Source organism: Elaeis guineensis, chromosome 4 (genome assembly GCF_000442705.2).
Source record: "Elaeis guineensis isolate ETL-2024a chromosome 4, EG11, whole genome shotgun sequence".
In the NCBI taxonomy this organism is placed as follows: Eukaryota; Viridiplantae; Streptophyta; class Magnoliopsida; order Arecales; family Arecaceae; genus Elaeis; species Elaeis guineensis.
The window spans coordinates 19,871,945-19,887,239 of NC_025996.2; the positions used below are offsets into that span (position 1 = coordinate 19,871,945).

General features: G+C 40.4%; 1 protein-coding gene across 1 annotated transcript; it reads left to right on the forward strand.

Annotated features, from left to right (window-relative positions):
- The first annotated feature begins 1,209 nt into the window (after nucleotides 1–1,209).
- LOC105043495 (cytochrome P450 89A2) lies at nucleotides 1,210–2,972 on the forward strand. Its single transcript, XM_010921060.4, has one exon. The coding sequence runs from the start codon at nucleotides 1,326–1,328 to the stop codon at nucleotides 2,850–2,852; it is 1,527 nt and encodes a 508-aa protein (XP_010919362.1). The 5' UTR covers nucleotides 1,210–1,325; the 3' UTR covers nucleotides 2,853–2,972.
- The last annotated feature ends 12,323 nt before the right edge of the window (nucleotides 2,973–15,295 follow it).

A 15,295-nucleotide genomic window follows, 5' to 3' on the forward strand; every position in this document is an offset into this window, starting at 1 on the left:
TCATTGCATAAATGATATATGTTATAGCATATAACCTGTGCGATGCGCAGGATGCAATTTTAACCTAAGCCTTCCATCCGATTGAAAGGGCTGAGCATGCAAAATATATAGAAAAAAATGGGGTCAAAACATATGATAAATATTAAACACAAAATTCAAATTGGGAAGACTCATCCCATGCTTTGTTGATTCTCTGTATGCAAAACATTATTCCAAAAGAGATAAAGAGAGACTTGCTCATTGCGGGCTATTTCTTTCGAATTGAGATGGTAGTAGGTCAGACCCAACTTAGGCACCAGATCCATCTCCTTCTCTTGAAACTCCATCTTGTTCTCTACCATCTCCACCAACCGCCCCTCCGCATACATCTCCCACACCACTCCACCAGCAACCAATCCTCATCCTCTACCCTCGCTACTCTCACGATTGGTCGTTGCCCACACGATGCCTCCAACACCATCACTCTGAAACTATTCACTATCGTGGGTGTCACCGCCAATGCCAGCTCTGGCGCCAACTACCCTAGCATGCCCACCATCCTAGTGTTGCTTGGCGTCGCCCCTTGCTCGTATAACCTAAAATATTAACATTAATATTTATTCTAATATATATCAAAAATAATTAAAATAATAAAAAATATATATTTTATATATTGCATGGATTATAAGTTTTTTTTTTTTAATTTGAGATTCTCCAATTTTGTTTCTTTCCTAGAACTTCATCTTTTTAAACAACAAATGATATTTCTTATATAATTTTTTAATATTTATATAAATAAAAAATATATAAAAATATTTTTGATGATATTTTTTATTTTTTATTTTTAATATATTTTTAATATTATTTTTATATATTTTTATATTTTTATATATTTTTAAATTTTATTGAGGACTAACTCACATGCCACAATCGGCATAGAATATGAATAATTATTTTATTTTAATATTTTTAAATTATTTTTATTTTTGAACTATTAATAGTCTCTATTTTTTATTTGATTTATTAATATATATATAATATTAGATTACACCTCTCACATTTGAACGGGTAATGGATATCATGCGTCATCCATTGCGTTAGAACCAATTAATACATTTTTACAACCAAAACCAATTAATACGTGTCACGTCTCTGCTCTCCCAAAAATCTTGCCAACTAAAGGTATAATACCAGATAGAGACTTAAAAAAATTCGGACGATGGACGATGCGTTGTGCACCGCACCGTGCGGTGCACGGCAGAGAACCCGAGCTCATGAAAGACACCCTCACTTAGCCAAACAGTTTAACACGAAGCTTCGCGTCCTACAAGCCAATAGAATCCACCATGGAGACCTGGCTCCTAATCTTCCTCTCCCTCTCCTTATGTGCAATCGTCAACCTCCTCCTCAACAAAAAACACAAAAAGCAGCTCCCGCCAGGCCCGCCCGCCGTCCCCATCTTCGGGAATCTCCTCTGGTTCCGCCGCTCCTTCACCGACCTCGAGCCCCTCCTCCGCGACCTCCACGCCCGCTATGGCCCCATTGTCACCCTCCGCATCGGCTCTCGCCCCTCTATCTTCATCTCCGACCGCCGCCTCGCCCACAAGGCCCTCGTCGAGCACGGCGCCGCCTTCGCCGACCGCCCCGCTCCCCTCCCTCTCACCCGTTTCCTCACCTGCAACCAGCACAACATCACCTCGGCTCCATACGGCTCCCTTTGGCGCCTGCTCCGTCGCAACCTCATGTCCGAGACTCTCCATAGCTCCCGCGTCAAGCTCTTCGCCCCTGCCCGCCAGTGGGTCCTTCGCATCCTTACCGCTAAGCTCCATGCCCATGCCAGCGAGAAGTCCGGCGCCGCCGTAATGGAGAGCTTCCAATTTGCTATGTTCTGCCTTCTAGTCCTCATGTGCTTCGGTGAAAAGCTTGACGAGGAGAGCATTAGGGCCATCGAGGCCGCGCTGCGTGATCTCCTGCTCTACAGCCGTCAGCTCAGAATTTTCAACTTCGCTCCGGTCATCTCGAAGCACTTGTTTCGAAACCGGTGGAACAAAGCTGTGGAGATGCAGCGAAGGCTGAAGGAGATATTCCTCCCTCTGATAAGAGCCAGACTGGAGCAGAAGCTAAAGAAGAAAGAAACCGAGGAGAGGTTTGTGCACTCGTACGTTGACTCCCTGCTCGATGTGGAGCTCCCGGAGGAAGGGAAGAGGAAGCTCACGGAAGATGAGATAAACGTCCTGTGCTCGGAGTTTCTCAACGCCGGGACCGACACGACGTCGACCGCACTTCAGTGGATCATGGCAGAGCTCGTGAAGCACCAAGAAGTGCAAGCTAAGCTATTGGAAGAGATCGAAAAGGTGGTGGACAAGGAAGCTGAGGAGGTCAAGGAGGAAGACCTTCAACGGATGCCGTACAATAAGGCGGTGGTCATGGAAGGGCTGCGGCGGCACCCGCCGGCGCACTTCGTGCTGCCGCATGCGGTGACGGAGGAGATGACGATCGAGGGGTACACGATACCGAAGGATGCGATGGTGAACTTCTTGGTGGCGGAGATAGGATGGGACGAGGAGGTGTGGGAGGATCCCTTGGAGTTCAAGCCGGAGAGGTTCTTGGAAGGTGGGGCAGGGGAAGGGGTTGATATAACTGGGACTAGAGAGATTAAGATGATGCCATTTGGAGTAGGGAGGAGGATCTGCCCTGGACTTGGATTAGCTATGCTGCATTTGGAGTATTTTGTGGCTAATTTGGTGAGGGAGTTTGAGTGGAAGAGCGCGGATGGGAAGGAGGTGGATTTGGCGGAGAAGGTGGAGTTCACCGTCGTGATGAAGAATCCGCTTCGTGCTCGTGTGATTCCTAGGAGGAACTCATGCAACTGATACGCTACTGGCTGCTGCACTTGGTTGGCTTTTGTCTAGTTCACTATATTTGTTCATTATGTAGTGTTCGGATGGTATAATTAAGTGTGACATGCAATGGTGATTTTATTTTTATCGTAATGATTACTACCATCGGTATTCTTTTGTCTTTGATCCCAGTTGACTTTGGCGATTTTACTCCGAAATTAAGCCAAGCGCATGGATGATTTGTATGAGCAGCATTTTATAGCATTTTCAATAATTTTGCATTTGTTAGTTTTCATATTTGCATTTTTTCATAGTTGAGTCCCAATGTCTCTCTAGTTTTAAGGGCTCTTGTACCAGAAAAATTATTGATTGACCCAGATCCACCGTGTCAACCAATAATTTTCTTTATACAGACGCGTGCTGAAACCCAACGTCAGATCCATTTGTACTGCCCGAATTTGGTCCAAGTTTCATGTAGACTCTCTGGCCTAAATGGAGCTGATAGTTATCAGCCCGATGGATGGTTCACTAACAAGAAATTAAATTGATCTGGTTCTACCAGCTCAGATCGGGCCAATAGTATCTTCCTACATGTCCAACAAATAAAATAAATTTTAAAAGAAAAGCAATCCCATTTCAATCTCGCGTTCTCTCGCCCCCCTATTATTGCTCCTCCACCATGATCTACCCCAAGCCGATGATGCTCGTGCCCCATACCAGCCGGCAATGCCCTGATCTACGGCCCCAGCTTTGTGCCACCCTCCGACACCCTCCTCCATTCTCTGTCCTCTACTCGAGAAATTATTATCTGAATCATGCTCAAGTCCACCACCCAAATCCAACGGTGGATAACACACCACATTAGCCCTTGTATTTCACGAATTTCCAATTGCACGTTATCCACCGTGCACATGCTTCGAGATTTATACTAGTCTACTTGTGCATGGTCCAGGCAATAATTTTCCTCTCTACTCCCACTTCTCCTCTCCCTTCCTTCTTGGCCATAACTCCATCTTCCCCCATGATCTTGCCCTCAGGGATGGCTATCGTAGCTAATCTATTGGATACCTGGCTCTGCTTGATTAGAATAGTGCAAGTTTTATTTGATCCATTTAACTTGGAGTAGGTACATATTCTAAAAAAATAGCCAAAATCGGCTCGATCTGACCTGCGTCATCTATTTTGCTCAATCGAATCAGGCTCGAGGTGGGTACACAATAGATATGAGTATTATAAGATTTTTAATTATGAATGAATATGGATGTTGGTCGACGCAACTCATGTCCAATCCGTTGCCATCCCTACTTGCCCATTCCCCCTCCTTACCTCCTCTTCGACGATGCCAACAATGATGCCTTCAATGGCATTGCCAATGAACAAATCGACGAATACGATGTCCTCAACGAGGACAATGACCAATTGTGATTGATCCCCCACCAGCGATGCTTTGCCTCCATCCGGCTTGATAGCCCCCCACCTATAGCCCTTGGCACCCTCCTCCTCCCGATCCCGCTTGGCTCGGCCATCGTTCTAAGCTCATTGCATTCCTCAAGAAATCCCGCTCCCTCACAGGCGCCACCACTGTGTCCCTGAGGCTCTGCATCACGACAGTAACCCCATTGCCCACACGATGGCTATCTATGATGTGCACACGGAGCTCAAGCCTATCATGTTCGAGGGTTGGATGGCTAACAACATCGTCGTTGGTTGCCAGCTCACCATCACCACTGACTTTGAGTCTTCCTCGGCTTCCTCACGCGTGACAAAAAATTTAATTTTTTGTGATAAAATTTTTTGATCATTAAAAATTATATTTTTATCGTTAAAAATATTTACGATAAAATATATCGTTGCTAAAAATTTATAGAAAAAGTCTCGTAGCAAAAGACTTTAGCGACAAAAATATTTTATTTCGTCGCAAAAAATAGTAAATCTAGACGACGAAGTTATGTGCTGTATTAGCGACGAAAATATTTTATTGCAAGAGCTTAAATTTTCGTCGTTAAAATTGTAACGAAAAATAATTTCGTCGCTAAATATTTTGATTAAAAAAAATATTTTCTTATTTTTTACGATGAAAATAAAATTCGTTGTAAAACTTTGCGACGGATTTCGTCGCAAAAAAATTTGTCGCAAAAATTTCGTCGCAATAATTGCGACGAAAAAAATGTTCGTTGCTATAATTGCGATGAAAAAAAAATTCGTCGCTATAATAGCGACGAAATAAAAATTTCGTCGCTAGAAGGGCGACGAAATAAAAAAATTTGTTGCCATAATTGCGATGAAATAAAAAAATACGTCGCCATAATTGCGACGAAATAAAAAGTTCATCGCAAAAAGATAAAATTTTTAGCGACGAAACTATTTTTTCGTCGCAAAAATAGCAACGAAATAATTTTGTCGCAATAATTGTGACGAAAAAAATGTTCGTTGCTATAATTGCGACGAAAAAAAAATTTCGTCGTTATAATGGTGATGAAATAATAATTTCGTCGCTAGAAGGGCGACGAAATAAAAAAATTCGTCGCCATAATTGCGATGAAATAAAAATTTCGTCGCAAAAAGTTATAATTTTTAGCGACGAAACTATTTTTTCGTCGCAAAAATAGCAACGAAATAAAAAATTTCATCGCAATGAATAATAAAAGTTTTACTTTTTTGGGTTCACAAATTTTTTTGTGACGAAATTAATATTTCATCGCTAAAATAAATTTTGGATAAAAAATAAATTTTTTATTTATTTTCAAAAAAAACCTGCTCAAATACAAATTATCTGATCAAACATATTTTAAATAAATAGTACGTTAACACAATAAAAATATTCTAAGTCAAAAGACCAATTTCAAGTATCAAAAAGTTTCATAACCATCTTTGTCATATACAAAAATATAAGTCCATACACCATTTTAAATTTAAAATAAGTACAAACTAGGTATGATCTGACTCGTTGGCCTCGTTCTCTTCTCCAGGCGTCGATCCCTGACCCGATATGTGTCGCGATGGTGGTGCAGAGGCGGCATCATGTGACTGTAGAGGTGCTAACTCAGAAGCATCAATACCGAGCCGTCCCACCACCGCAGCTACGACCCTCTCAAGCGTCTGACTACGATTCATCCAGTAACTAATCTGATCTTGCATCATGCTCATGGATGTCCTAACTGCCTCTGGCACCGATGCATCATCAGACCGGTCGGATGACGAACTGCGTGATTTTTTGGACCGCATGCTATGACCAGATCCTAGCTGCCGCCCGAGGACGGTATCCAAAATCATATCATCTGTCATCAAACAAACCTGCTGTGATTCAGTATCACCGTCAGATCCCACCTCCCTCGTCGCCTGCTCTCTCAATTCTAACATTTTTTCCTTCACAATAAACCAAATAAAATCATAAATTTTTTTCAAACTCTTTAAAAGTATTCAAAATGTAGAGTAATGATACTTACATGACGCTGCCTCGCCTCCTCGGTCACGAACTCGCCACTCTTGTTTTGATAGAATTTAGCATAGGCGTCGACTCCGGATAGTCCCTGTTCAAACAAAAAAAAAGAAAAAAAAGATATCAAAATAATATAAATATTTAATAAGAAGTTATAAAGTATGATTGCAAATGTAGTTACGTACCATCCTCTTCATTTCCTGTGCAAAAGAGGCACTTCCTTGCGTGTGAATAGAATCAATCTTGCTCCTATTCACCTTATTCGCCTCCGATCGTCGCTACAAAATACATACAATTATAACCAATAAAGGACATAACAAAATTAAAAAAACTTGAAACACTAGACATACCTGAAATGCCTCACTTCCAAAATGCTCACGTAACCACCGCCAATCGTCACTAGACCCAGTCCAATTTCTGTATGGCTGGGTCACAGGATCAATCCCCTTCGCCTACAGCTCATTGCAGTATTTATGAAGCCTACATCGCCGATCTCTATATCTATTTGCAGCCATTTTGAGAATACATACCGTCACTTCTTCGTCAGTGCAATCCTCGAAGTCAATATTATCCTACACAGTAATCATACCAAAAAGCAAATATATAAAATTATTCATATAATAAAAAAATTATTTATATAACCAAAAATAATATGGATCATGTAATGATATGTAAGACATCCAAATTTAATTCTTACCTTGATGTGAGAGACTAGAGCATCACGGTATCGAGGAGCTACATGCTTGAAACTTTCAGCAGCCCACGGAAAATGATTCCACATATACAAACTGATCTCATTTGCGACGATACTAGCCTTTGTGCCAATTGGATGATCTCGAAATATCTGTACCTTCGGTTTTTCATTGTGTGTATGCACATATTTTTTCAAAACAAGATTCCTACTAGGACCACGCACTGCACGTCGATGCTGTGTTCCTACATGTAAAAATTGGTGAAATGAACATATATCATGTATCACTAAATGCATATAACAAAAAAATATATATGGTTTATAAATTGATAGAGATGTACCTGTAAGGGGATGATGCTGCGGTACCATGACCTCCGGCTGGGCAAGCTCTGGCTGAGCACTAGTCTGCTCTGTGGACTCGGGCAACTGAGTCTCATCTAAATCCTCTGACTCTTCTGCAAAATGCTAAAGTGAGGATGTGTATCATCAAGCGGAGCCTGCTGCCTATCCCGTGAATGTCTACGTCCAGGACCAGTCATGATGCTGCAATGATTAAAATAATTTAAATCAGTACGTAATCAAAAAAACTCAAATATTACGTGATATAACAAAAAAAAATAAATTGAATTACTTATTCATATTAATTATTGTTCTCAGATTCTGAACTCGTGTCCATATAGTCATCTTCGACGGGAGTCATAGAAGACTTCGACCCTGAAGTGCTATCATCATTGTCGTTAATGAAGTCATTATCGGATCGTGCTCGTGTCCGTGCCCTTATCGACGATCCAACAACAGAAACATCCTCAGGTTCATAGTCGTCTCTTTGTAATTGTCCTATGTCAATCGTATCATCTGGCACTAATATGTTATCTGGTGCTTGCATTTGATATGCTTCGTTTTCAATAATTGCACAGACTTCATTCTCAAGATGTTCATCGTTCGGGCATGTGAAAAGTGCAGGATCAAACAAATGCCTATGCTGAGCCCTTATTGCAACTCACCAAGGCTCTTTCATTTTGTTATCATCAATATACCACACTAGTCTTGCTTGCTTTGCAAAAATATAAGGATCACTTTCATACCATACATGACCAGTGTGGATACTGACGAGTTGAGGATCTATAACAATTGGCCTGTGTCGTCCTAAGTCATACCATCGACACTTGAATAACACACAATCCGTCGAAGACCACTATATCTCAACTCTATAACCTCATGCAGAACACCAAAAAAATCTATTATTTCACCCTTGTGCTCATCCTCCACGCTTATTCCATAATTCTGTGTGGTTCGATCGCGATCGCGATCTTCCGTTAAGAATCGCACACCATTGACTATGCATGCTGAATATACTGATACACGTCTGTTAGGTTTTCGTGCAAGTGCAGCTAAGTCATTACTGATACAGTTAGGATTGTCTATACGTAGCTGAGCTATCTACAATTAAAAGAACAATAAGCAGGTTAAATTTGACAAAAAAAATACTATATAAACAAACTTTTAATTATGGATGAACATGAACATAACTTATCCGTTCGTCAAACCATGATGCGAATTGATTCCTATGTCGTGCCGCTGCTAATGTAGGATTACTTCTTCTGAGCTCACTTTCGTGTTCTCTGAAGTGATACAGTAATACCATGTATATTTTAATTTAGAGTCCACATACATTCATTGATATATCAACAAATAAAAATTAAATATATATACTCACATCATGTACGCTTCTACCTCCTCGCAATTGTTTAGCACATACCAATGCATGTCATCCGTTTCTTGTGCTGTCAACATTCGAAAATCTTTTTTACCATATGGTCGGGCAACATTGGAGAACACGGACAATCCATTGGTCAGAATCTCGTCAACATCGATATTCTGTTGTGGCCTTGTAAATTTGGTCTCCACTCGTCGAAGGTACATAGAGCAGAATGTCAGACATTCATTCATAACATGTGCCTCTGCTATTGAACCTTCAGGCTGTGCTTTGTTAGTGACGGCACTCTTGTATTCACGCATCTCCCTATTCAATAAATTATCAATTAATATCACATATAATAAGAATACAATAATGAATAATAAATATTACAATATCATGCAATTACCTTTCAATTGGGTACATCCATCTTGTATGTACTGGCCCACCCAATCTAGCCTCATGTGGAAGATGAGCAGAAAGATGCACCATGATATCAAAGAAGGCGGGAGGGAATATCATCTCGAGCTTACAGAGAGTAATGATAATCTTCTTCTCCAATATGTCGATCTGACTTCGTCTCAATGTCTTCGCACATAAGTCCCGAAAATAAGTTTCCAGATCAAGTAACGCATCACACACATTATCCGACAACAATCCGCGCAAACCAACTGGGAGCACATGCTGTAGAAGTACATGACAATCATGACTTTTCATCCCGACGATCTTCCCATCTTTCGACTTGATGCACTGTTTCAAGTTTGAGGCGTATCCATCAGGAAACCTCACTGATCTCAAATATGAAAGAAATTTATTTCTCTCTCTTCGATTCAGTGTATAATATGCCAATGGCTTCACCAGCCTATCCCCTCATCGAATCAAATGTAATTCCTTTCTAATCCGCATATCCTCTAAGTTAAGACGAGCCTTCACGGTATCCTTCGTTCTTCCTTCGATATTGAGAATGGTATAAAATACATTATCAAATATATTCTTTTCAATATGCATGACGTCAAGATTATGTCAAAGAAGAAGCATTTTCCAATATGGAAGATCAAACAACTTGCTCTTTTTTCTCCAATTTTCGATACTTGTTCGCACCCCTACTTGGCTGGCCAGACCCTTACTAAATATGACATCCTGTGGGTTGGGTAACTGATTTAAAATATTATCCGTAGACCAGAATCTTGGCTGCGCGCGTCGTTCTTGCTTGCCATTGAACTTAAGACTTCTCCTCCATCTATGATCATCTGGCAAGAAACGTCGATGGCCGGTAAAACAAATCTTTCTACGAATACGGTCCGATATAATATCATCGTTACAAGTTGGGCATGCTTTATACCCTTTTGTACACCATCCAGAAATATCGCCATATGCAGAAAAATCGTTAACTGTCCAAAGCAGTGCTGCATGCATATGAAAGATGCCTCCTACAACATGATCATATGTTTCGCATCCTTCTTCCCACAAATATTGTAACTCTTCGATCAATGGCTCTAAAAATATGTCTATGTCTCTTCCAGGGGCACGGGGACTCGGGATCAACAAGGCCAATAGATTAAAAGGTGATTTCATGCACTTCCATGGTGGTAAATTATAAGGAAATACCATAACAGACCACATACTATAAGCAGTACTAAGATTACCATATGGATTAAATCCGTCTGTTGCCAACCCTAGCCTGACATTTTGTGAATCAGCTGCAAACCATGGATGTTCACGATCAAAATATTTCTACGCATCTCCATCTGATGGATGTCTCATGACATCATCATCCATATTATTTACCTCCTTATGCCATCGCATGTCACAAGCAGTATGCCTCGACATGAACAATCGACGCAATCATGGTGTAATCGAAAAGTACCGCAAAATCTTGTATGGTATTTTTTTTTTCTTCTTATCCTTACCACGACTTTCTTTCCATCTGCTTGAATGACAAATTGGACATGCTTGTAGATCTTGTTTAACCTTCCGAAACAGAACACAATCATTCGGACATGCATGTATCTATTCACAGCGTAGGCCCAAGTCATCGATTCCCAAACCGAGTCCTTTCAATAATTTTTTGACTTCATAATGACTTGACGGAAGTAACTCTCCCTCTGGCAGTAAGTCCTTCAAAAATTTGAGCAACCAATTAAACGAGTTGTTTGACCACTTACCAAGTGTCTTCATGTGTAATAACTTTATTACGGCGGACAACAGAGAGTACTTCTTACAATCAGGATAAACATCACTTTGTGCATCTCTTAATAGACGCTCGAATCTATCATTTATAGATATATTACTGTCCTCTTCAGCTTCTTGTCTCGAAATGGAATGCTGATGTTCTGCTCTCGCTTCTACATTTACTTCAAATAATTCTGAATGAAGATCCTCTAAAATTTCTCTATCTTCTTCACCAAGTGTTTGTCTTTCACGACTGCATGATCCACCGACTGACGACGGATTTATAGGACTCCTGGACAACATGTTCGAGCTAGTCGGCAAATCTTCACCATGACAAGTCCATCTCTTGTAAGTCACATCTATACCGTGTTCGTATAAATGATTCTGAATGTCCGATAAGGTACACCAAAATAAATTCCTACATCGACGACATGGACAACGAGCTTTCCCATCTTCTCTAGTATGATTGGACGCCACATTCATAAAAGTCGTCACATCTGTAATATACTCGGGACAGAACTTATCACGCAATGATATCCAACCACGATCCATACCTACATATTTATGATGCAAACTATACAATCAATTTTATGTAATAATAGTTGACTAACGCCTTATATCTTCTACCTATAGGGTGATGGTCCTATTCCATTCAGGAACGTAAGAATTTAATATTGCAATACATGTCTTGTATACCAAAAAAATTTCGACAACATTTCGACGCAGTTCTCCAGATACACAAGCATTAAAATTGTACTATGTATCCAGAGAACATGATCGAAAATATCGACAAAACTCTGCGATATAGAAGCACATGTGTTGCAATATTAAATTCATTCACGTGCCCAAACTGTCCACGAGGATAATTCGAGAATAGTGTGTAAAGCACCAATATTTTTTTCATAAAAAAAAATATTGGTTTATGCATGCTATCCTCGAACGGAAATTCTAAGGCTTATAAATTTGTTATGCTACAATTAATATATTATTATTAAAAAAAATTTATTTTTAAAATATTTTTAAATCATGATTAAAATTAATTATATCAAACAAATAATTATATCTAACATTATATCTAATTACTAAAATAATAAATAATTATTTTTAATGGCTAAAATTTATTAAGAAAAAAAATTAAAAAATATATAAATTTAAAAAATGGTTCTCACCTTCAACTCTTCCGTGAGCAGTGATGGTGACAGTGACGGCAACCGACGGCGGTGCAGCGGCGGCGGCGCAGCGGCGGCGGCGCAGCGGCGGCGGCCCTACGAAACCAGACAAGCCAGGTAAGGGATCGACCTTCAACTCTTTCTCAGGTAAGAGACTGAGAAAGAAAATGAGGGAGAGAGACAGGGGATGGATGGGTCGACCAGCGGCGACTACCTTGCAGACGCTGCGGCGACGGGGGACGGGAGGCCGAAGCGGTAGGCGGCGGCGGGGGACGGGAGGCCGAAGCAGCAGGCGGCGGCGGGGGACGAGAGAGGGTAGGAGGCGCTCGAGGAGCTTGAGCTTGGGGAGGAGATTGGAGGGGACGTTGGTGGCGAGGACAGTAGGGCGGCGGCGGACGAAGGCGTGGAGCTGGCGGGGGGAGAGGCCTGCGTGGCGGCGGAGGAAGGCGAGGACGGCTCAGGCTTGTCGGGGGTGGTGATGTGGAGGAGGGATTTGGAGGCGACGAGGGCCTTATCCTTGGAGTAGCCCAGACGATCCATCAGGTACTCCGCCATGAAGGGTAGAGGAGAAGAGGAGGAGGTAGTCATTTCGGCGGCGGCCGGCGAGGAAGAATAGGAGGAAAGTATGGAAAGAGGAGGAAAGGGAGGGAGGAGAGGTGGCCGCCACCTTCATTTTATGGATTGGAGGGTTAGGGTTTCGAGGGATTGGAGGGAACCGGAGGGAAGGAGGCAGAGAAGAGGGAGGATTCGGTGCGCGGAGGAGAGGGTGGCGAGGCGGGAGGGAGATGGCCGGCGCGCTGGGAGGTGGGCTCGATTAGCGACGGGGGGCGGGCTCGAGCGGCGACGGTGGCGGGGAGGGAGGGCTCGACGGCGGTGGGGAGGGAGAGAGAGAGAGGATGGTGGCGGGGAGGGAGAGGACTTACCGGGAAGGATGACCGGCGACCGGGAAAGGAGGACTGTCGCCGGAGATCGGGGAGGGAGAAAATTTAGATGACCGCGGCGGAGATCGGGGAGGGAGAAATCAACAGGGTTATTTTCAATTAGGGCAGAATATCAAAGGTTTTTTTTTAATTAAAAAATATTTAGCGACGAAATACATTCGTTGCTAAAAATAAATATTCTGTCACAAAAAAATATATTTTTTGCAACAAAAATTTTTTCGTCGCAAATGATTAATTTTTTGCAACGAAAATTTAATTTCATCGCAAATGATCGTAAAATCTAGTTTCTCGCAACGAAACAAATATTTCATCGCATAAAATCAAATTTTTTGCGATGTAATTATTTTCGTCGCAAAAAAAAAATTTAGCAACGAAAATTTTTTCCATCGCCAAAAAAAATAATTTTTTGCGATGAAAAAACTTTCGTCGCTAAAGATCAATTCTAGCAACGAAATTTAAATTTTCGTCGCAAAATATTCAAAAATTTTTCAATAAAATAAAATTTAGCGACGCAATAGTTTCGTCACTAAATATAAATAAAATTGATCGCAAAAGCCTTTCTTTTTAGCAACGAAATATCAATTTCGTCGTAAAAAATATAATTTTTTTGCGACAAAATTTTTTTTTATCGCAAAAAAAAAATTTTTAACTACGAAAAAAAATATTTCATCGTAAAAAAAATTATTTTTTGCAACGAAAAAAATTTTCGTCGCTAAAAATCAACTTCTAGCAACAAAAATAAAAATTTCGTTGCAAAAAATATAACTTTTTACAATGTAATTTTTTTCGTCGCAAATAGCTAATTTTTGGAGATGAAATTTAAATTTCGTTGTAAAAATTTAATTATTTATGATGAAATATATTTCGTCGTTAAAATTTTATCATAAAAAATTAAATTTTTTATAATGACGGATGTTCTTAGCTTCGAGCTCATGGACCATTGCCGCTCGCAGTTCTTCCGCTTCCGCACCCACATCCTCTCCGAAACCATCACCTCCATCGACCTCACGCCCGCCCCTATTGTATTCGCTCCTCTGCCACAACCATTGAAGCTGATGCCCTCATCATCACCTACCGCATCCGCGTCCTCACTGTTGTCGTACATGATCCAGCATGCACATGGGGACTAGATCAAGAGTAAGATGATAGCCAACTAGGTCTAGATAAGTTAAATAACTGATTGGTATGGAGATGATTAAACTTGTAACCTCTAGCAAAGTTGAGCATTAATATCATGGAAACCAATTGACAAAAAAAAAAAAAAAAAAATCAATGGACCTCAAAAGCCAAGGTCGACGCAGAAAGAGTTAATAATGTATATCAAACTTGACAATTTATACCCACACTTGGCACATGGAAAATATACTTCAATGTCTATAGATGTATCTAACCTCTCGTTTAACCGATATGGATGGTTCCTCCTTAATTTCTAGATGTATTCATGATGACTCTCTTTGTAGAAATGTCTATAAGAGGAAAAAAAGCAATATGCAACTTAGTTGTGTATGCAAAAAGCAGGTTAGCTACTTTCTGTGGATGATATATTTAATAAAAATAAAATAAATTCTTCTCTGAAAGAGAAAAATCTGGTGTACCTATTATTTTGTTTCCTAAGAAATATAAAAAAACTAGTCAATAGGCTAGTTTAGATCAAGGTCAATCTGATTGACCCAGCAAATCAAGTGATATAAACTCACTGCCTTGTAATTCAAGGCTTAAAGCACATGCGGAACATTAGAAGAGATGAAAAGAGATAAAGCAATAATATTATTAATATAACTGGAGTATCTGATGGAATACAAAGTCATTTCATTGCACCAAAGAAAAAGATCAACTGATTTAGTACATTATCCATACAATAATTCCGGACAGGTCAAATATTCACTGAAATCTTTACGCTTGGAATAGGATCCCAGGCTATGCTTGGACTCCGTCCAGGAGGATGCTCTGCTTCAGTTGCTGTGCATGTGGCTGTTGTTTGAGTTGAGAGACCAGGTCCGCTTTAGTTATGTTTCACATGACTGGTTACACAAAATTTTCCAGGGCACAATCAAAGCATTCGTGCTTGATCTGCTTCAAGTATGATTGTGGATAGAGTTTGAAATTTCTTTTCTTTTTTACTCCATCTTTGTATTGAGTCGGATTCAAGGGACTTATAAAATTGTTGAGGTTTTTAAATTATTATTTTCATATATCTCAACTTAAATGCAGATATAATTCATCCAATTTTCCTTCTGGATTGGGTTGAGAGTACATTTAACTGGGTTAGAGCACACATTGATGTTCTTTTGTGGAGTCAAATCATTATTACTTTTCGCAATTTGGTTAAACTCGTAGTTTACTTTGGTATCAATATCCAGCACCTAAA